The 22,600-nt window shown below is 35.5% G+C and overlaps 1 protein-coding gene across 4 annotated transcripts in view; it reads right to left on the bottom strand.

Annotated features, from left to right (window-relative positions):
• The window catches only part of KCNJ3 (potassium inwardly rectifying channel subfamily J member 3), a 149,973-nt gene that overhangs the window by 113,474 nt on the left and 13,899 nt on the right, over positions 1–22,600 (bottom strand). The window contains exon 3 of one of the 4 annotated variants that reach the window (XM_032355615.1): positions 12,783–12,814. The exons of the other annotated variants lie outside the window; for them this stretch is intronic. Coding sequence (XP_032211506.1) covers positions 12,798–12,814 — 17 coding nt within the window. The 3' untranslated portion in view covers positions 12,783–12,797. Of the gene's footprint in view, positions 1–12,782; positions 12,815–22,600 lie in introns of those variants that run through there. 4 annotated transcript variants of the gene reach the window in all.

Genomic DNA, 22,600 nt, shown 5'->3' with positions numbered 1-22,600 from the left:
TAGAGCTAAAACTGCTTAAGCCATACCATAGTATCTTTTTATTAAACAGACGAAAGCCAATCACTCAAAATCAAATTTTCTCAGTTTTTTTCTCTTTCGCTTCTTCCCAAAGATATTAATGGAGATATAAAGTGAAATAGACACCAAGCATGACTTTCTTCAGAATTTTGACAGTTCCAAAAGACATAAATATTAAAATGGTAATTAAATGAAGTCATCTATGATAACATAGAAAGGAAAAATTAAATCTTCAGAACAATTGGCAATGTCTCTATAGATGCCTAGTTCTACTTTCAAATTGGCCTTCTTAATATTCAAAAACAGTTTGTACTCGCATCAATAATTCAAGCAAATTTAATTAACTACATCCCAGATGAAAACAGAATAATGTAGGATTTTTACTAAATGTATTTCCAGGGATTTCCCTTCATGTTGGGAGAAAAGCTGCCACATAATTAACCTATTCTTACCCTGCGATAGGACTGTCTTGGGATCTCAGACGGTTTATGTCACCAGGCCCCCAACAGGGACGCAAAGCGCAGCGAGCTAAAGCCAGCACTATTCCTTGACGGAATATACATGGAACTTGTTTCTTGAGCAGCCTGAACTTGTGGATAGGAAAAATATCCTTTTTTCCCATTTTCCTGACTTTCAAGTCATTCTGTGGGATCTCAGTTCTTCAGTAAATGACAACATTTCAGCTTTTGGGTAGCCTTTGGGTGAAGAACAGTCCTTTGCTGCTCTTTTCCCTTTTTTTCTATTCACTTTTACTACTAAATGGTTCTCATTACAATTCACTTTCATTACTAAATGGTTCGGTCTCATCGAAAATCAAACTTCTATCTCCTGTGTAATTCTTCTTAGTTCACATCAGCAGGGGCATGTGGTCTGATCCTTCTTCACTCTGTCTCCTTCTTCACACTCTGAGTCTGCTTCTTCTGTGGGACTGGAAAGGACACAGGGAGGAGGGATCAGAGGGAGAGGAGTGCGTCTGGTTCCAGCTGGCCCAGCACAGCTGGCTGTCTTGCTCTCCATTCTAGCAGTCACCAGCTGCTGGTTCTTTTATAGAACACGTGTAGATATATGGTGTGGGGTGGCGGGGGAGGGGCACGCTGAGGTACCTTACCATTTCTTATGATTGGTACTTCACTGATTCCCTTTCTTTGTTGAGGCAGGTAACGACTTTTTAGAAAGAAGTCAGGGGTGCCTGGGTGGCTCAGTCAGTTAAGTATCTGACTCTTGGTTTTGGCTCAGGTCATGATCTCAGGGTTCTGGGGCTGAGCCATGTGTCAGGCTCCCCGCCCCGCAGGGAGTCTCCTTGCCTCCCCCTTTCTCTGCCCCCCCCAATCTCTCTCCCTTTCTCGCTCTCTCAAATAAATAAATAAATCTTTAAAAAAGAAAGAAAGAAATTTCAGACCATGGGGAATCACCCCAGATTTTCTTATGTTAGAGTCTCCCCACCTCCAGCAGGCAGACTTTTTGGGCAGGATTCCCCTCAGGATGGCTGCAGTCCAGCTGCTTTCTCTAATATGCAGTTAGCTTATGGCATACTAAGGTATCCTTGCCATGCCTTTCCAGTCCTGTAGGTTAGGTCTTTCCAGTCCTATAGAATTCTGTCACCTCAAGCATCTCCAGCAAATTTCCAAGAATTCCCATGAATTCAGAAAGTGAGGAGCAAATATGAATTTATATTAGAGGTGGATGTCTCACAAAGATAAAGAGGTTGAAGCTTTGCACACACCCCCCCTTGCCTGGACTCTATCCAAATCTCTGGAAAGGGCCTTAACAATGTGTTCATATAATTAAAAGTTGTAAAATTTGCAAAACTAATGTAAAGAGTAATATAATTAAATCACCTACTGAATAAGCTCCAGGTCCCACAAAATTTGGATCTTCTCTATATATATTTATGCTCACTGAACTGCAAGAGAGCCAAACATGTATCAGCTTCTCTAGGAACTCTCATTAGGATTTCTTCTCATCAATCTTCTATGGGATAGGGTGGACAAATGCTCCAGGATAACAAACTCCCCAGAAGGCTGACAATCTACATTAATAAATCTCAATAATTCCCTTCACAATGGAAGCTGGCAATGGACACTAATAGTAACTGAACCATTTGTTTTGCTATTTTTTTTTTAAATCCTACATAAATATATTGAGAATCTCCTTTATATATATACAGCACATATCAATAATTTCAGCTTTGGAGCTTCAGCTGTAAAATGCAAGGCAATAAGAAAATTTTCATGTAACTCCCTATTATATATATATTCACCTGAGACAGCATAGGCGGATATCACTGACTCAAGCCTCCTCAGCCATCTAAAACAGTTTCCACTTAAAATAATAATGATAAAAATATTGAGGAGGATATATTTACATTTTATATTTTATTTTATTTTCCTGGAAAAAAAAAGAAACAACCCTTTTTCTCTTGAAAGAACAGTAGAAACAAAGATGACAGTTCACCAAAATTTTATTGTATCTCAATGAAAAGCAAAACACTGTAGATTATTTTGCAGAAGGTAAGAATCTGTTGTTTTTAAATTTAAATTTATAATTAATATAGAGTAAGACAAAATCACTTCAGAATTGGGTTTAAAATAGCCAATTCAGTAAAAGTTATAATACAGTAACTAAAAAAATAAAATTAATTCTACAATTAAAAGAAAACATAAAGCAGAATCTGCTAAAAATAAAATCTGTCTCAATACTCAAAATGGTTTTTTACCATAGGTAAGCTGGCTAGTTTAATCTCTAAGTCTGGATAAAGGGAAACAAATTTTGTAAACCAAAAGGCATACATATCATTAATAGGCCACACCAAAAAACAATACTGAAATTTTCATTTGTCTGCTTTTTCCAGCGTTGGGTTGCAGGCTTAGCTCTATTTCTTGGAAATGCACTCAACATCTGATTTATTTTCCACTTTTTAAAATAAATTACTGATAAAACCTAAGTGTGTTTTTTTTTTACTTTCCATCCTTGAGTAATCTCCAATTGAAGCTTTCAAGTGATCTGTAAATAATACAGATCCCATAATGTTTCTGAATGATATCTTGCCCGATTGTTTTTAGCGGGCCCAGACCCACACACTGAATTTTGATGGGCAGTTAGTGGAACAATGCAAAGATGAACAGCTAATGAGGTACTTCGGATGCCAGCCTGGCATTCTGTCCAGGAAAATCTTCAAACCAAGTGGTGATACAACGGAAAAAAATGATTAAAGTCACAAATCTTTTGAGCCTTATTGCAAAATATGACCCTGTAAGATGTTTTTATGTTTCTGCAGAAGCCATTGAAGTCTGGAATTGTCTTTCATTTACCAAAACATTGTGGGTAGGTAAAGTATGGACTGCCATGAAAGAAGAAAGTGAGGGTTAAAAAAGAGGAAAACGCAAAACATAAATGCCATGCTAATTAGGAAACAATGACAAATTTCATAGCAACAAAATTGTCCTGGGATACCTAGGACATTCAGAAATTTAAAATACAAAGATAGGCAGAACGAGACAAGGTACAAAACTTATTTCTTAAAAATCTGTGCCTCTACAAATATTTTCATAATGGCAGGAAAAATATGAATACATTTTAGGACTAGCACTTTTTAACCTAGTGAGTATGTATCTTGGCTTATCTCACAAGGTTGAAATGAAGACTTTGACATATAAAAGGCAAATACTCTCAGATTATTTCTTCGTCTACTGAGAAAAATACTGCCTAACTCATGTGCAGTTTGTTGAGTAAACAAAAGGCATATTTCGATGTGTTTAACCTCGTTTCTGGCATATTATAATCAATATACTATAACTGAGCTAGCACTACATGTCAGTAGAGTATGATGCTGACTTTTTGGCACAAAAAGTCTACTTGAAGTGAATTAGCATTTCATCTTGACAACTCATTTAGTAGGAAAAAAAAATGTTTGTCTGAGAATGCACGGATCCAGGAATTCCCTCCATTAAAAACAAACAAAAATAAATAAAACAAAAACAAACAAACAAAAAACACTGAGTTGTGTTGTTTGAAAAAGTACCGAGAGATAATTTTTTTCCCCAGAGCAAGATCCCTATCACCTGTTTGAAAGGGTAATGCATAATATGATTGCTAATTTGATGAACAAGAGGTACAAGTTATATATATTTAAAAGATATCCAAAGAAGTTAACTGGCTTATTCAGAACAAGTCAAGTATATATCAAACATTAGTATTCTTTTTAAATTTCCTTAAATCAACTAGGTAAATTCTCATATTCACAAATAGCTAACTGACATAGTTAGCATTTGGCAAAAAGCACAAATAGGCAACAGAAGCTAGTAATTTTAAGATAAAAATTTTTACCACATACATTTGGATTTTTTAAATGGTCCAGAATTCTGCTAATCCCAAAGATGCTTTCTGAATAGCTTCATTATGTGACAACCCCATCCCTTATTTTGTGTCCCTTACAGAAGTGCACAGAGCTACCCAAATGATACCACACTGCCTCAGTCATTCAAGCCTTTGCTCTTGGTGCTGGGTAAAAGTCTATTCATCTTTTAAAATCCTAGTGAAGTGATACTTCATCTGAATAGGCTGCCATGACCTTGAACTCTCAGGAGCATTTAATCATACTTTCCTCTACAGGACACTTCTTTATTCCATGTCCTTCTATTATTATATGAATCACACCATAGAGTTAGAGGAGTTACACATTTTTCCTTTTTCAGGAAAAAAACATTCTAAATTACTTTTTAAATATGATTTAAAGTTTTAGTAGACCCACTCCACCACACCTCAGGTAGGGAGTAACTGCAGCTTATTGGAGGATATGATTTAACAATGCTTGTACATAAAGAATCACCTATTGGAAGTACATTTTTAATCTGTGATGAGAGTCAAACTAGAATATGTTTAGGGGGAAAAGCTCCTTGCAAAATGCACAATTAAGGATAAATTGACTATTTCCATAATATTTTATATGGGCTTTAACATTTATTGCTATACAATTAATGAGACTGTTAAAAAAGCTTATGCTATTTTTCTTTCCTTAGACCTTAGTCTTATTTCATATTAAAAAAAAATAATAATTGTAGGTTAATGCCAAATGACTAGACCAAATAATTTTAATACTCTGCTGCCACTAATTTTTCTTACTTTACATTAGCTCTTACAGGAAAAATACAAAAATCTTGCATTTGATTATTTGCATTTTTTTAAAGATTTTATTTATTTATTTGACAGATCACAATTAGGCAGAGAGGCAGGCAGAGAGAGAGAGAGAGGAGGAAGCAGGTTTCCTGCTGAGCAGAAAGCTCGATGCAGGGCTCGATCCCAGGACCCTGAGATCATGACCGGAGCCGAAGGCAGAGGCTTAACCCACTGAGCCACCCAGGTGCCCCTGATTATTTGCATTTTTAAGTTAAGTAGAAGAAATATCATTTAAAATCAATATTTTTTCATTATATTGCATATTCACATAAACTTTAAAATTTGGTTAAGGAAGGATCTCCTTTTTTCTGGTATTATCCACACTCTGATCCCATCATTTTCACACACACACACACACACACATACATACATAAAGCCACAGAAAACCACCTTACTTAATTCAAGAAATTATGTACAGCTAAAAGCAATCAATTCCTGATACTCTTCTGGTTGGGACAAGGGAGTCAGAGGACATTCAGAACAATGCAATGGATAGAAATTTTCCTAGGAAATGTCTTTCCTGAACACAACATCAAAACCTTCCTAGGAGAAATCTCTGTTGGCCTTTGCTCTTCCCCATTCTTTCCACTTGTACCTGAAATGACATCTGAAGGTGCAGTACACTTGGGACCACTAGTAGGAAAGACAAATGTTGAAGATGGCAGCACAGGAAGACTGGAGGCATCTCAAGACTCCAGGAGAGTCTCGAATGACATTCTGGAGCAGCTGGACCGGCCTGACTGCCTGCTCTGAACGTATTGTTACAGGTGAAAAACAAAGCTCCAAGTGTTGAAGGCACTGTTGACTGGATTTTCTACTATTTGCAATCAAATGCATGCCTAATTCATACAATCTTATTTAGGAGGAAACACTGCAAATATAAATCAAGCTTTTGGATTGGAAGTTATTCTGATTCAAAATTATTTCATTAGGATATGCCTTATAATAAAACATTAACTCTTTTTATTCACCCTGTTATTAAAACCAATTTATGAGTGCATATTACTCTGACTATATAGAGGGTTAGTCCCCACTTCTTTCTTCTCATGGATGATGAGAAGTCACAATAATTAATCTTTTTTGTCAGTCATTATAGGCCAATATACTGTTTCACGGATGATGGTTTATAAAAGCATTAAGCTACTGAAAAATACTTTAAAAAATATGGTATAACAGAATGGGAAAAAAAGGCCTAAGTCAATTCTGAGTTAAATAAGCTGCTAATAAAATAAGATCTCAGAGAGATATTCTGAATGTTGGACACTATATTTAGGTTCATGGTCCAGTTCTAAAGGAACTTAATTAAATGACCATGACTTAGTCAAAGGAAAGGCCCTTACTCTCATTAGCACTCTATGATATTTTACAGCATTTAATTATTATTTAATTAAAGGACAGGTGAAATTCCTCTATGTCTGACTGGCAAATGTAATTGTAAAAACTATAAATTTTGCCTGGAATCCTTCCTGGTATAAATAAATATAATTTTGGGGGCACCTGGGTGGCTCAGTGGATTAAAGCCTCTGCCTTCGGCTCAGGTCATGATCCCAAGGTCCTGGGATCTAGCCCCACATCGGGCTCTTTGTTCAGCAGGGAGCCTGTTTCCTCCTCTCTCTGCCTGTGTCTCTGCCTATGTGTGATCTCTCTCTCTTTTAAATAAATAAATAAAATATTTAATAAATAAATAAATATAATTTTCAACTCATTCTAGTCATGCTAAACCTGCACTTGTCCATTAAAAATCTGCTGCAATTGAGGAAGCCTTCATTTCTGGTACTTACCAATAAAACTGCATTGTAATTCACATAAGGGCCCATCTTTGGTCAACACTTTTAGAGAACTAATAATATTGGTATATATTATATATGTTAATTCCAAAAGTGTGTTCAACTAAGAACTTTCTATTATTAATGTTTTTGATGATATAGATAACATTTATTAATTTTATTGGGTGACCCTTAAGTGCTAGATAATATACTAAGCAGACTCACTATAGTATCTTAATCTCCACCCCCAAAAAAGAGAAAGAAATAATTTCTACCTCCTTTTTTACAAATGAAGATACCAAAGAAAGGGAAATTAATCAACTTGCCCAGAACCGTGTAAACACATGGTGTATAGATTCTAAAACCAGACTATCTGACTCTGAAATTTATACCTGTAGTCACTGTGTACACTGATTCTCTCAAACTCAATACCCAATCTCCTCTAACACCTGACATATTTTAAAAACAGCAAGTTGATACCATGCAACACCTTCTTCTACAGTAAACTGACTCTTCAAATAGTGAATCTTATTACTAAGCATGACAGATTTGTTCCTGTGGTTTCAGGAATGTACCATAAAAATTCCCAGAAAGTGAGGTTAAACCTGTGGTAAATGAATAGAGAAGTTTCTGTAACGTCACCAAAGTTTTGAAAATATATGATCTTTTTGATATTCCCCTTCCAAATTGACATCAATAGAAAGTGGTCCAGAGAGTTATATGGCTTCTCCAACACCAGACCAAAGTGTTTTAAAATACATAAAAGTGAGGACATAACATGGTAGACAAAAGTAAACCACAAGGCTATTTATATAGAGAATAAACAATGTCAAGTGCATCAGTGGTTTCACTGGCTATAATTAAACCATCAATTAAAAAAACGAGGCCACAATAAATAACTAAGATTGTATTTTTACTAAACATATATGCAAGGACACAAAATAATATTGAAATTTTGGTGCAACCAAAAGGGTTAAAAAAATACACCTGAAGAAAAATGACATAAATGAAATACTAATAAGTTGAAAATGACATGAAAAAGGGATATTTAAGTCATTTTCATTCATCAAAAAAATTATATTTTATATATTATGGAACTTAATGATTAAAAAATATTAATTTACCTTTGCCTTGCAAATATGATAAAAAGAATATTATTTATATATTAAAAACAAAAGAATTTACTCAAGAATATTATTGGACTTAGTAAACATAAAGTGGCCAGTTAGGAGCAGAACTGGTTCTTTCTACCACAGTAGCCAGTCATGTAGGTATAAGACTATTCTAAATGCAGTTTTTAAGAGTGTCATGTGTAAACTCAGCACTCCAGAAGTTTTCAATATAACCAAATTCTGAACATGAAAAACTATACAAAAAGATCTATAGTATTCTCTAAACACTGAAAGATACAGCTTTTGAATAAATGTAGTTTATACCCTTTCCAAACATTAATTTTCAGGGTAATCGCCGACCTTTACAGGTAATAACAACTAGTTAATAAAAACAGAAAGTCGAGCGTATTGCCAAGAGCTAGTGAAATAGTTTGACACAGAAAGTTAACTAAGTATTTCTAAAGAAAAATACTGTAAACAGAACCAGGAAAATTCGTGTCTTTAAATAGGTGGCATGGGGGTGGATAGGGGGTGTGAAAAATGGCAGACGCAATAAGTTTGGAGATGTTTTCCTATACAGGGCTTAAATTCTGCAATGCATGGTCTATATATCAGGTCTTTGAACCCTTAGGATAACTTTGAGTGATAAGGAGAGGAGAGGATACGTATTATTACCATTTCCAAAATAAAAGTAACTTTCAAAGGAAAAAAAAAATCTGCACAAAACACCCAGTTAGTTGGTGGAAGATGCAAGATATAAAAACTAAAAACAAGTAGAACATAAGTCCCCGAAAGATAATTTTGAAGATAAAACAAAACAAAACAAAAAAACATTGTGTGACTAGTGAATGACAGAGCAGGAATGTGATCTGTTCAAACAAGTAACAATTTGAAGGTTTTGATTTTTGAAAAAAAAAAAAAAAAAGAGGATATTAGAGGATATTATTAGAGGATATTACTACCAATGAAATTATATTTCTCAAAGGATATTTTTAAATGTAAGAAAATTATTTTGAAACATGGACCATTAAGCAACAAAAGAATCTCCTATGGGAAATATTAAAAGGCCAGATGAGTCATTAAAAACTCTTCAGAGTCAGGTAATACTTCTCCTCGTCTCAGCTCTGCATTAAAATATATATGTAGGTTAAAAAAAAAGTAACATTTTACTTATATTTATAAAGAATGTGAAGTAAAACATTACATGGGTAATGTAACAGTAATACAGAATTTACTGTCACCCATTATACCAGATTTTATTCTCCTAACCAGTTAAGATCCTCATTTTCCAATTTGAAACCAAATTATATAGGGGCATATCAAAGTTAATGCACAAAAACAAGCAACCTGTTCCTATGGCACATAATTGCTGGCATTATTTCAGAAAATGAGATGAGTCAGAGAAGGAGGCATTTTCCAACAGGTTATGCTCTCTTCTCACTTTTGCTTGCAGAGTGAAAGCCACTGCCTTCGCAGGAAATCTGTAACTTAGATTGACCTTGATAATACAGCAGGAAAAAATCCTTCAGCCCTTGGAGAAATAGACTTATCTATACATTTTCCCCCCTAAAACAAGTTGAAATGGATTTGTATCAAAAATAGCACAGAGGGATGCCTGGGTGGCTCAGTTGGTTAAGCAGCTGCCTTCGGCTCAGGTCGTGATCCCAGCATCCTGGGATCGAGTCCCACATCGGGCTTCCTTGCTCAGCAGGGAGCCTGCTTCTCCCTCTGTCTCTGCCTGCCATTCTTTCTGCCTGTGCTTGCTCTCACTCCCTCTCTCTGACAAATAAATAAAATCTTAAAAAAAAAAAAAAAGCACAGAATTTGGTACCTACTGAATCGTTACTCTTATAACAACACAGATCAAAATAATAATAATATAACAGCAATAATAATCATAACATCAATTCTTGGTTAACCTTAGGTGTGCTCATCAGAAGACATATATGTATACACACACTGACATTTTGAAATTTCAGATACTCGTAGTATCTTTTAATTAGGAATTATCACTAATAGACTAATCTCTGGAATGACAAAATTTGTCATCTTCAAAGTGTTCATCTAATTTTAATATACATCAAATTTCTGAAATTTTTTTCTTCACGGAATCATAACATTATTTCTTAAAGAACTCTGAAAGACAAATGGGGCATAATTCAAAACCTCTAGAACTGCATGTTAAACTATAGAGTATAAATGCATAATTGAATGAGTTCGCATATCTTCACAGATTTCTTCTAAAAAATGTTTTGAAATTCCACTTCTAATTTAACATGATTTTTCATATCACTGTGTAGAGGATCTTCAAAAGATGATGTTAAAGACAAATTCATTTTAAATACTAAACTTTTTTAAAAGAATAAATTTGTGCAACAAATTTTGGTTAAAAAAGTAATATAGAATACGTCATCTGATATGTGAAATGTACCTATCATATTGATGTGAAGTGTTTTTAAAAAGCTAAATGAAGTGAGCACAACAATGTTATATATGGTATTATTTATTTTATACATTATAATCTGGAGCTCTTAAGCACATCCTTATTGTAGTTTTTGCTTACCTGCTCAGAAACCTGGCCTACCTTCTCTTCCATCTGATAAACTGAAGTCCTGGCACTCTCGGCCATCCACAACCTTCTCTCAGTATCTTTCTGGCCTTACCTTTTACCCACACTTCCTACATCACATGCTTCAGTCCAAATATGAACTTAGAAGCTCTTCTGCTAGGTGGTCCCTGCATCTTCACACCCCCAGCCTGTACTATTTCTTCATAAGTATCTTCTCCTTCATCTTCAGGCATCAAACTTGCTCAAGGGCAAGAGGAAAGTTTACATACTTCAAGTTTTCAACAAATCTTTCTTCATAATATCGCCAAGAGTGGATGCTTCTTCAAATTTCCTTAAGCAACAGATTCCCATCTCTCCTCTGAATTACTGCAGTAGCACCCTGACTGTTGAACCAACCTCTGTTTTGCCTCATTTACTACTTTCTTCATGGTCAGCCAGAATGATTGTTTTTCCTAAAACACGATTGTGATCATGGCATGCCACTTTCCTGCTTAAAAGCCATCTGTGGCTCCCAGTTACTCATAACAATTAAGTGCAAACACATACATGACTTAAAGGCACTGCATTTTCCAGCCTTCATTTATCTATTACCATCATCTAAAACCCCTTTTCCCATTACTCCATATGTACTCTGTCTTTAGCCATGTGACTATCACTCAGAACCTAAAACGTAGCAAGTTTTCTCTTTCCCTTATTGTATTTGCCTAAAAAAGGATTTGGCAATGCTGTTCAAGATCAGACAAATGTATAAGGCATAAATCTCTTGATTGCCCTTCCCCTCTGCTCAGCTCGGTAACTAGCTGATCTGATCTATAACTTCCACCCTAGTAATCGAAAATCCTTGACAGGTCTTAACAAAATATAGTCTCCATCATTATAAACTATGTTAAATTAGAGAAGCCAGAAATGCATTTAAAAAACTGAATTATTGTTAGTAAGGAGAACGCCAGAATAAGAGTCAAACATAAAAGCATATTCCAGACTGTTCCACCAAATGCTTCTGAAAAGATAAGCAAGTTGTTTTACCTCATTGAATCATGCTTTCCATTTCCCTAAAATTTTAACTAGATTATCACTGAGAAGAATTTTATCTCTATAATTCTATCATTTCAATTCTACTATTCAATTGTATTAACAGTTGTTTCAAAAATCATGAATATATCTCTTTTCTCCCCCTCAACATTGTCTGGCTCTGATGATATTATGATTTTCGGTGTAAAGGAAGAAATATGCTTCTTCAAAGCTAAAAGTAGCATATTAGATTTTCCCAAGTGTATCCAAACCAGAGAAGACATCATATCAAGCACATATAATTAAATGACTAATTCTAATAAGAAATAATATTTAACTGGTATCTGTACTACTGGTCTAGTAGAACTTGGAAGATAGGAGGGCACCTTATAAAGGTTCAGTACCCTTCTATAGCACATTTTAAACACGTTTAAAGATAAGCAAAATTCAGCTTGTTTAGACTGAATTTAAACATATTCAATAACTGAATTAAAAACTAAAGACCATCAGTCTATTGCATAGAATGGACATAAAAAGTTCTGGACCAAAAATCTGTCCCCCATTTTAGCGAGTTAGCCTGAAAAACTTAAGACACCTAAACTTTATCATCAAGGACTCACGTGAAGCATTACCAGTCTACAATTTACAGGCTATAACATATTAAAATCTTAACTACATGAAAAGAAAAGCCATGTATGTATAAGCAGGTTTATGAAAATGCAAAATGGAGAGTAATGAAGCATATTTGAGAAAAGGCCACTGGGAGAAATGTAGAGCAAAGCAAAACCAGGAAGAAACAGATAACACATGTGAAGACATTTTTGGAACCGATAATGCTAATCTGAATAAATACACATATACAAAGAGGCTACATCATTTTCTTTCTACATTCTCTAAGTAGTGCTGCCAAATATGGAAGGATTGGAGCCATTTCTGGGGAACTGCTGAATCAGGAGCATGAGTCAGAAAGTAAACCCTCAGCACAGAAAAAGTACTTAAAAGAAAAAAAAAAAATGTTGAGCGCTCATACACAAATAGACAGACATTCAGTTCATAAGGTCTAAACCTTCTGTAGTCATCAAAGCACCAGGCACTCTTCCCTTCCAAAACTTACCCCATCTGGAAGAAATCTGCCCTCCCAGGAATTCAGATTACACCTGGACCTAAATGTTGAGGTACAGCACAGAGTTGGTCCTGCATGTGACTAAAGATGGCTCTGAAAACTAATGGCAGGACATTTTTCATCTTAAATGACAAGAAATCTAAACTAAAAATAAAATTAAACAAAATAAAATAAAGGGCTTAAATTATATTAAAACCTAATTTAGAAACATACAAAAAATGGTTTGACAGTAATTTAAGGGAGACTAAGATGCTCTTTCTCCAAAAGCCTTGAAGATTTAATTATCTCTCTGAAATGGTCTAGACGTCACTGTTTTGTGAACGAGGCAGCAAGAATGGATCATGAACTATTCTCAGGCTTATGAGTATATTTTTGGCACGGGAGGTTCAGCAAATGCATCCCATACATAATCAACACAATTAAGGTAATGCTCCAAGGATAAGTCACCTTTGAACAACAAAAAAAATATTTTCCTCCTTACTCCTCTGTCCCAGACAGGACCTTCTTGATTTCATGATGGCACCCTGTTATCATCATTAATACATATTAAAATACCATCATTTATATAATAACTCTATATAATGTTTATCTCACTCAACATATTTTTTCAACAGCAACAATGACTTTCTATTGAATTTCAGTTCTAACCTCTCCTGAGCTAAATGGGCCAATGATCTTGGCCTGATCTTGGCCAAGGATCCATTGGCCCAGATAGAGCCTACCACATAGAATTCACAAAGTAATAACTAATCAAAGCAAAGCAATGTCAAATTGTGCCTATGATCCTGATTTGTCAAAATAAACTCAATCTATCTGGATCTCAAGTCTTATCCACTCATTATCACTTTTTTAAAAATATATTTAGATTTTATATTTAATCTCTGCAATCTTTACAAAAGCTATCCCAGAAAACTCTCAGCAGTTTAGCTTTAATGTCTAAGAGCCTGTGTTAGTTTTAGTACACAGTTGTGAGACTGCTCTTTTGAACTTTACAGTAAGCATAATGATATTCTCTCCTATGAAACAATAAATAACCACAGACAGTGATCTGGTCTAATGCATGTGTTGCAACTTCAGTGATCAGAATTCTCTCCATCAGCGAGTGGCCCTAACATCCTTGCCTGGCGTTTATATTACATCTTCACACAATGTTCCACAATAGCTGTCACATCTTGTTCTTGCTTATGATGATGAATAGCAAAGCATTTTAATTCATACTTCTGATTTTCACTGCTTTTCTACCCATATTAATTTGCATTTGGCTACACTGATCAGCACAGTCTGGATTGACACAAAGCTTCATCTCTGAAGACTTCAGAAATTTCAAGAGCTAAGTTCTCTTTCATTTGTATAACATGTCAGTGTGGTAGATTAGGCCAAGACAATGAAGTTGAGTAGTTAATTCAGTAGCTGTAAGTGGCTTTCCTGGTTGCTGGAAATCACCTGGGTGCTTATTAAAAAGGCAGATTTCCTGAGCCACAAACACCAGACATTTTAACACTGTAAATGTAGATAAAAGCCCAGAAGTCAGTATTTTAATAGGTATACCAGTATACCATGGGATTTCAACATATATAGTCCCAAAACTTCACTGAAAAAATCTCTGAGAATGAGTTAATGTTTAAAGTGTGAAGTTCCCTGTCATTGGACTAAACCGCATCTTACCGAAAACTGTTCTACCCAATTACAATTCTCTTATATCTACATTTAACAATTAGCTAGATTATCTATAAAGTTTGCTAACTTATTTTATTCATATCAGCCATAGGTCAGAGTGTCACAAAATTTGGTCTTACCCTCCCTAGCCCACTCTACCCCCAGTAATTGATCCAGACCAACCACCTGCAAAGCAAATGAGAAACTTCCATCCTAAGATGCTCTAGGACTGTATTGATTAAATCCCCTATAAAATGCAGCAGTGAAAATAATCGAGAAAATAACACATGTGAAAATATCATTTTTAAGTCTTTTAGGGACTCCAGTGCTGACAAAAGTGGAATAAAGAAAATGGTGGAGTAACTCCAGTCGTGAGTCTGAAAAGACCTAATCCACTATTATTAAAGTAAACTTCTCAATTAAATTGAAGCAGGAATTTAGGAAGGCTTAACTAACATTCCTGACTATTAAGTAGAATGACCAAATACCCTTTTTTGCTCAGGACTCCTGGTTTTATTTGTTTTTATCTTTTTTTAAGGTTTTATTTAGTTATTTATTGGAGAGGGAGAGAGAGCACACATGCAGGGGGGAGCAGCAGGCAGAGAAAGAGGTAGAAGCAGGCTACCCACTGAGCAAGGAGCCTGATGCGGAACTTGATTCCAGGACCTTAGGATCATGACCTGAGCCAAAAGCAGATGCTTAACTGACTGAGCCACCCTGCATCCCAAGAGTCCTGGTTTTAGCTCTGAAAGACCCATAAAGACCCATAAAGCTTTCAACTGGGTGAGTTGGCTGGCCACCCTACTTAATGCTTCAGTATTTAGGCATTACATTTGTAAAGCACATTAAAAATCCCTATAATGGGGTGCCTGGGTGGCTCAGTGGGTTAAGCCTCTGCCTTCGGCTCAGGTCATGATCTCAGCGTCCTGGGATCGAGGCCCACATCGGGCTCTCTGCTCAGCGGGGAGTCTGCTTCTCCCTCTCTCTGCCTGCCTCTCTGCCTAGTTGTGATCTCTCTCTCTCTATTTCAAATAAATAAATAAAATATTTTTTTAAAATCCCTATAATGGACCATCAAAAGAAAATTCTGTTAAGTAGGATTTTATATAGGAATGCTCATGAAAATTAAAGCTTTATATTTAAGAAAGAACCATGGCACCCTAAAGTTTGAGCTTTACTTTGATTCAACAAATTACTGAAGAAGGATCTCTAAAAAAGAGATCAGGAGCATGAGTCAGAATGCAAACATATTCAGAAGCAATAAATGCTTAACAAATATATAATCAATAATTAAGAAGCAATAAATGCTTAACAAATATATAATCATAGACGTTAGGAGGAGGAATATACATTGACATTTCCAATATATACAGATTCAAATATCATGGACTTTTAACTGATAAGGTAGAAAGTCTTCTAAAACTACAAAAATTACTTTAAGAAGTAACAGCAATACGGGTAGAACAAGAAAACCAAAAAGAGTTAAACAAGTCACACTTGCTGTAGGTCCTGACTACAACAGTTGTGAGGACCTCAGTGCTAGTGGTTTCGAACCTGTAATGTGGAAGGAGAGATCAAATTGCCAGTGGTCAGAAGAGAGCCACCTCACTTACAGTTACAACTAGAGGCGTTGCTGATCACTATGTTCTAACAGATCACTGAGGAGTCATGATTAATTACAAGTTAAAAAGTTAAATAGTGTAATGATTAATTATAATTAATAAAGTTAAGTCATGTAGGGGACAATTAGAGGCACATCTCAATTGTTCCAAGTTGAACTTCTGCTCTGTGATTTATTCATTAGAAAATTTCAAACTGTTTTTAACTAGTAAGGAGAGAAGTCAATGTCTTATTTGTGCTGTTTTATTTCTTTTTCTCCATTTATCCTTTGGTTTCTTTGGGTGCCTGGGCTTCTAAGTAGAATGAAGAACTTCAGTGGGAAGGATCCTAGGGCCCTTTTCTCCATTCCTGTTTAATCACAAGTAACAGCTTTAAAACCAGAGGATTTTTTTCCATTATTTTCAACAGTCGCATAGTTGCCTGAGCCAGGCAATTTCAAGGGACCCAATTACCTCTGGTCTAGCCTACTGTAACAGCCTAATAACTGGTCTGTCTCCGGTCTCAGCCCCATTCAATCCATTCTCCACCTACAACCAGAAGGACCTTTCAATCATGCAAATATGATCATGGCATTTTACTGCTTAAAATCTTTCAAGGGATTTATTGCCTGCAGAATCAGGCCCAAACTATAACTCACAGATAAGTTCCTCTCCAGCCAGTTACCCTCCACCAGTTCTAAACTCTGACCATACCAAATTACTTGACTCAACAAAATGAAGTCTCACTTTCTGACCCTCTAGCCGGAATGCCCAGCAATCTTTATCTTCCTGATGACCTTCTGCTTCTGCTTCCTATCTCCGCTCATGCCATATCCTCTAGGGTGGGTCTTCTCAGACCTTCTTAAGAACAAATCCATCAGTGACCACTATTCTAGCCCCTACACAGCCCTGACACACAGGCCTGTGTAGGGGACTAGAGCATATTTTGTTAATACTCATTGTTACTCAACTTCTTTCTCCCTATAGATGTGGGCTTCTTCCTTAATCATTTCTATACTAACTCACATTTAATATAACATGGATAATCAACAAGCATGTATTGACTGATTTCCTATAAGAAACAATTTGTGACTCAGAAAACAAGCTCATAAAAAGAGAGGAACTCTATTAAAATCAGTGAAAAATAACAACTGATCAGAAGTGTTTACTGGAATCTATGAAATACAACATAAATAGCCATAAAAAGAAGTCCTCAATAGGTCTCTGTAGGTATAATAAAGCACATAAGTGATGAAGGTGAAAAATTATACATATATATATATATAGAGAGAGAGAGAGAGAGGTATATACATACACAGACACAAATACATATGTATACACACAAACAAACACAAAAAGAAAATTTTTTTAAAATTGCATATATACTACTGTATACTGGGGACATGGTTGCTCTTAATAATGTACTAGTTATACAACCAACTTATACATAAAAGGAAATGCAGGCAAATGAGCAATATGAACTGAGAATTCATGAAATAAAACTAGTAGTCCATAGATACAATAATTTCAACCTCATTAGTGATCAGAAAGAATAAAACAATGTCAGATTGGAAAAAAAAATCAATTGTAATATCCATTGTTGGCAAGGATATGAAGAAATGGGCACCTTCACACTTGTAAATTGTTACCAACTTTCTGGATAGCAAACTTAACATATGCATTAAAAACTAGCAGATTTATATGCCTCTTTATCCAAGAATCCTATCTCTAGGAATTTTTAGAAAGTTGGTAGTAAATAAATTAAAACTATGAATGATAAAATATTTACATTATTAAAAGGAAATACCTAAAAAGTCCAAACTAGGAAATAGCATAGATTAGCATAAAAGAACACCATTAAAACTAATGGTGGAGAATTACAATTTGATGTGAAAGGTGTTAATAGTATATTATACAATAAAGTAAGTTATAAAACAGTACATGTGGCATACTAACAGTATATCTGAATGCAGACACCTGAAAGGTTAATGACCAATAAGGTAGCAGTATAGTGGTTGAAATTAAGAGATTAAGAGTAGTTTTTATTTAGCATATTTGTGGGTTTTATTTGTTCTTTAATGAGCATTATTTAATAATCATTTCATAGTCAAAAACAGCTTTTTAAAGTAAATTACAAAAAAAAATATAGACTGAAGAAAAACAGCTAGAGGGAAGACTGAATAAATATGGCAACAAAAATGGTATTATTGCAGACATGGGAGCCAAGAGTGAGCATCAGTGTATGGACATTACATTAAAGAAAAGCAGACTAATTTTCTCAGGAAGAAATACATGCATTTTTATATGACAGTCATTAGGGATTTTTGAGCATAGATATATCATGAAAGTAGTGTTGCAAGCAAATTACTAGGCAATAGTGTGTAACCTGCATGTAAGCAGAGATCCTAAATCCACTCCCCGGACAAGTACTGTGATTTGGAAGTACTATTATCAGTGCTTAAAGAAGAAGTGAATTGAGAGACCTCCATAAGAGAAAGAGGGGCAGCCAGTACCCTGCTCCTTTGGAGCCTTTACTAATACCCATACCTGGAATGCCCTTCTCGTAAGCTCTACTTAAGATACAGTGTTTGGTTTCAAAGTTCACCTTCTCATTGCAGTCTACCCTGATTTGCCTATGCTCCCAATACCTCTTGCCTTGCTTTATTTTTTTCACAGCACTGATCACTTTCAACATTCCAGATGAAACACTTTATTCATATTTATTTTGCTTTCTGTTTCCTACATAAGAATATATGAATCTACAAGGGCCGAAATTTGTTGTTGTTGTTAACAAAGGTGTCCCGTAGGGTCAGGAGAGTGTTTAGACTCCAACAGTTATTCAATAGGAATTTGTGGAATGAACAATTGGATCTAAAGAGGGAAAGAGGTGGGGAGTCTGAGATAAAACTACAAACACTAACGGGGACAAACTTTCCAAAATGAGGAGATAATCTGCATGTAATATGATGATTTGGTATTCGGACAAGCTGACTCTGAATTAAAACAGTGACATCCAAGTAAGGAAAGTGGCCTGGAAGTTAACAATAACTACAAGACCATAACTGGTGAGAGATTTCATAGCTGAAGATAAAAGGAACGGTGGACTTGTATTCTGTGAATACATTTTAAAAAGTGGAGGGAGAGGAAAGGATGTAGATGTGAAAAGAAAGAAGGCAACAGCAGAGATTTACATTTACAGGAAAGAGGAGGCGGCGGTGGTGCAGGAATCTAGGAACAACTGGAAAACATAAATTAGAAGAAGTAAAAAAAAAACAAAGAGAGGGAGAATGGGATGTCTCTGAATCCGGGGTAGAACCTTGAGAATAAAAACACAAATAATGGGTTTTGTAATTTTCCAAAGAGCTCAAAATGTCTGAGAACAAATACAGTCAACAGGATTTTAGGTAGTACGCATGTTAGGTATAGGAGCTTGAGCCACGAGTGGTGGGGAACAGAACTAGCTATAAAAGAGATGGTTTTGGAGAATAAGGACACTTTTCCACACAGACACTCGGAAAGGGAAAGAGAAGATAATTATGAGAAAAGGATAAGGAGAGTTAAAAAAATGTATAAAAACTGAAGTGTCACATTCTTTTTGATAGAATAGGTGGCGATGATATGCCAAGGAAAGGATAGGACAGCTGGGACTGGGGGCATGGAAAGAGAGAAAAGGTCTAAAATAGCTCCCACAGGGAGAGAGCCTGGGAGTGCAGAAAAGACAATTAAAAAGACTGCCAAATAGCAGCAGAGAGCAGATTGAAGTTTGAAAGCATCCAGTTCTAATGAGCCAAATCTGCAATGCTGTTTGCCTCTAGCAGTGCTCTCTCTCCTGAGAAAAGAAACCCAGGGAGCCAGAGTTAGAGGCAACAAAGGTTTAGGAATTTGCTGGGCCAATAAAGAAGCAAAGGTTCTTTAGGTTCCCCTGGTTGGGAGTGAAAATCCAAAATCATTTGAAACAAGGAAGGCATCAATGCCAGAGTCTAATCATTGAGGAGTATTTCCAAGGAAGCAGGGAAAGTAATTATTGTGAGTTCTGAGCTGAAAGCTAAAACTTTCAAGGAAATTAGGAAGCTTCTCATTCCCACCACCACTACCACCACTCCTGCTGAGACTAGAGGAATAGGGAAGAAGCAAACATAAAAAAAAAAAAAAAAACAGAAGATTCTTATCAAAGGACTGATGTGAAGTGAAATGAGCAACTCGTGCTCCTGTGTGTGCGTGTGTGCGTGTGGGGGGGCGGGTGCTGAGGAAGGGGAGGATGGGTATTACCACTAACACCAAAAAGTCATAACTACCTAAAGTTGTATGCATTTCTAAGGCATTAGGGTTACTCATTTTTAAACTACAAGGCAACCTGCTAGAATGAAAAAAAAAAGTGTATTTTGTTTATTATACACAATTTGAGATTTTTACCATATAAATACAATCCCAGTGCTTTTCAGTCAAATCCCAGTGCTTCCCATTGGCTCAACACAGTCATCTGTAGTGCAGAGATGGCCTCTCCACCTCTCTGACTTCTCACTCCACTCTCCACATCATTCACTCGGCTCCAACCACTTCTGCCTATTTTTAGTTTCTGGAAAAATCTAACTGATTCCCAATGAAGGACCCTTGCCAGTCATGCTGTTCTCCCAGACAGGACCAAGAAGGCCTTCTTGACAGTCAGGTCTCTGCTTAGGTGTCACCTCAGAGAGAACTCTTCTGTCAACCCAAAGTGCCGTGAAAGGCACTCTCTCCCATCACCTGGTCTTGTAGTGCTTCTTATTCCTGACACATTTTACCTGATAAAAGCTTGCTTATTTATTTTTCTTTGGCCATCTGCCTCCTCCACTTAGAATAAGACCTCCATGAGGAAAGGGATTCTGGTTGTATTGGTCACCACCATATTGTCAGCATTTCAAAGACTACCAAGCACACAGTGTGCATTCAATTAATTATTGAATGAATGAATTAATGATAAAACTTAGTATTTTAATGTTAAACATGATGGGACATTACACTGTGTATATGTTTGTTCCTAAAACTGTGTTCCAGAAAACTGTGTTTGTGTGAGATAAAAATGGTATTATTGCTATCTCAGAACATTCTAAAATACCATATCTGTCTTATTATAAGCAATACATATTATGAGAAAGAAAACTTGATTGTAAACAGAAAGATAAAGGAGGAAACCTCTCTGAAGATGAATCCAAATATATCTCAGTAAAGATATAAATGATCAGATGGACATAAAAATATTTCTGTTATTTTTGCCAGGATCAGAGAGGTCTGGAAATATAGACAGATTTTACAGAATTTGAACAGTGTGGGATTTAATGAGTTAGGGCACATACACAAACAAAATGTCAGATAAATTTTCCACAAAATAATCTTATAAATTATGAGTAATGTTTTTACGGTTCGTTTTGCTATATTTTATGTAGAAACAGGCTCAATTATGAGGTCAGGAAAGCAGATTTTAATCTTTCTCCATAAAAGGGCAATCTCAAAATAAGAAATTCAAGCTCCAGTCAAGTTTTCACCACTTTCTGTGGAAAGTATTCTCTGCCGGTTCATTGTTACCAAACAAAACAAAATAAGTGAAAAGAAAATAAAGAAAAAAAGAGGAGGTAGGAAATGTTAAAATCTGCAGTCTTAATGAATAATTTTATGTACAAAACTACTAATTACCTTATATAGGACATTATTTATTAACTAAAATCCTCTGAAATCTGATGAAGATGTATCAGTTAAGTCCATACGCAGATATATTTTCAAAATCTCATAAGATGTCCATGTAGCAGCCAAAAATCAAAAGGTTAATGAATAAAGAAACCTTAGACGAATCCAAATTGAGACATGTTCTACAAAATACCTGGCCTATGCTATTCAAGTACATCAAGGTCAACAACACAAAGCAAGGATGAAGAACTATTCCATCTTAAACCTGAGGAGACAAGTAAACAAGTAAAGAGCATAATCCTTAATCTGATGTTGAACGGGGCTGTTGGGATGGTAGAGGGTAGCTACGATGGCAATTACTATTTCCAGATGAAATCTGAACATGGACTGTGAGCTAAATGGTCGTATTCTATCCTAGTTAAATTTCCGAATTTTTTTCTGAATTTCACTGTGATTTTGCAGGAAAACTTTCTCATTCTTTAGAAACACAAACAAACTAGGGGTAAATAGGGAAAATTAGTGGATGGCTGGATGGATAGATGATAGATCGATCAATCTATAGACTGGCCTAATGAAAAATTTCTAAGATTGTCAAGTGAAACAAAAATCTCACTCATGTCAGTGATCAGAATAACAATAATAGTAAACAGGTATATCAAAGATAGAACCATATGCTATAATAAATAAATCAATAAAAATGGCAAGATCTGCTGTTTAAGCCCTAACAATATATCATTACTTCATTAAGTGAGACGAATAAAAATTAAAGATGAAATGTAAAGATTCATTGAACTAGAACCTTTTGCAACTGTTTTCATTATTTATCAATAGATGGTATATTAGAAATATACTACGACATCATTTCAATTTTGAGTTACAACAATAATTGGAGGATTTAAACCATAAAATAG

Source organism: Mustela erminea, chromosome 8, assembly GCF_009829155.1.
Source record: "Mustela erminea isolate mMusErm1 chromosome 8, mMusErm1.Pri, whole genome shotgun sequence".
NCBI lineage: Eukaryota > Metazoa > Chordata > Mammalia > Carnivora > Mustelidae > Mustela > Mustela erminea.
This window is presented reverse-complemented; position numbering and strand designations above follow the sequence as displayed.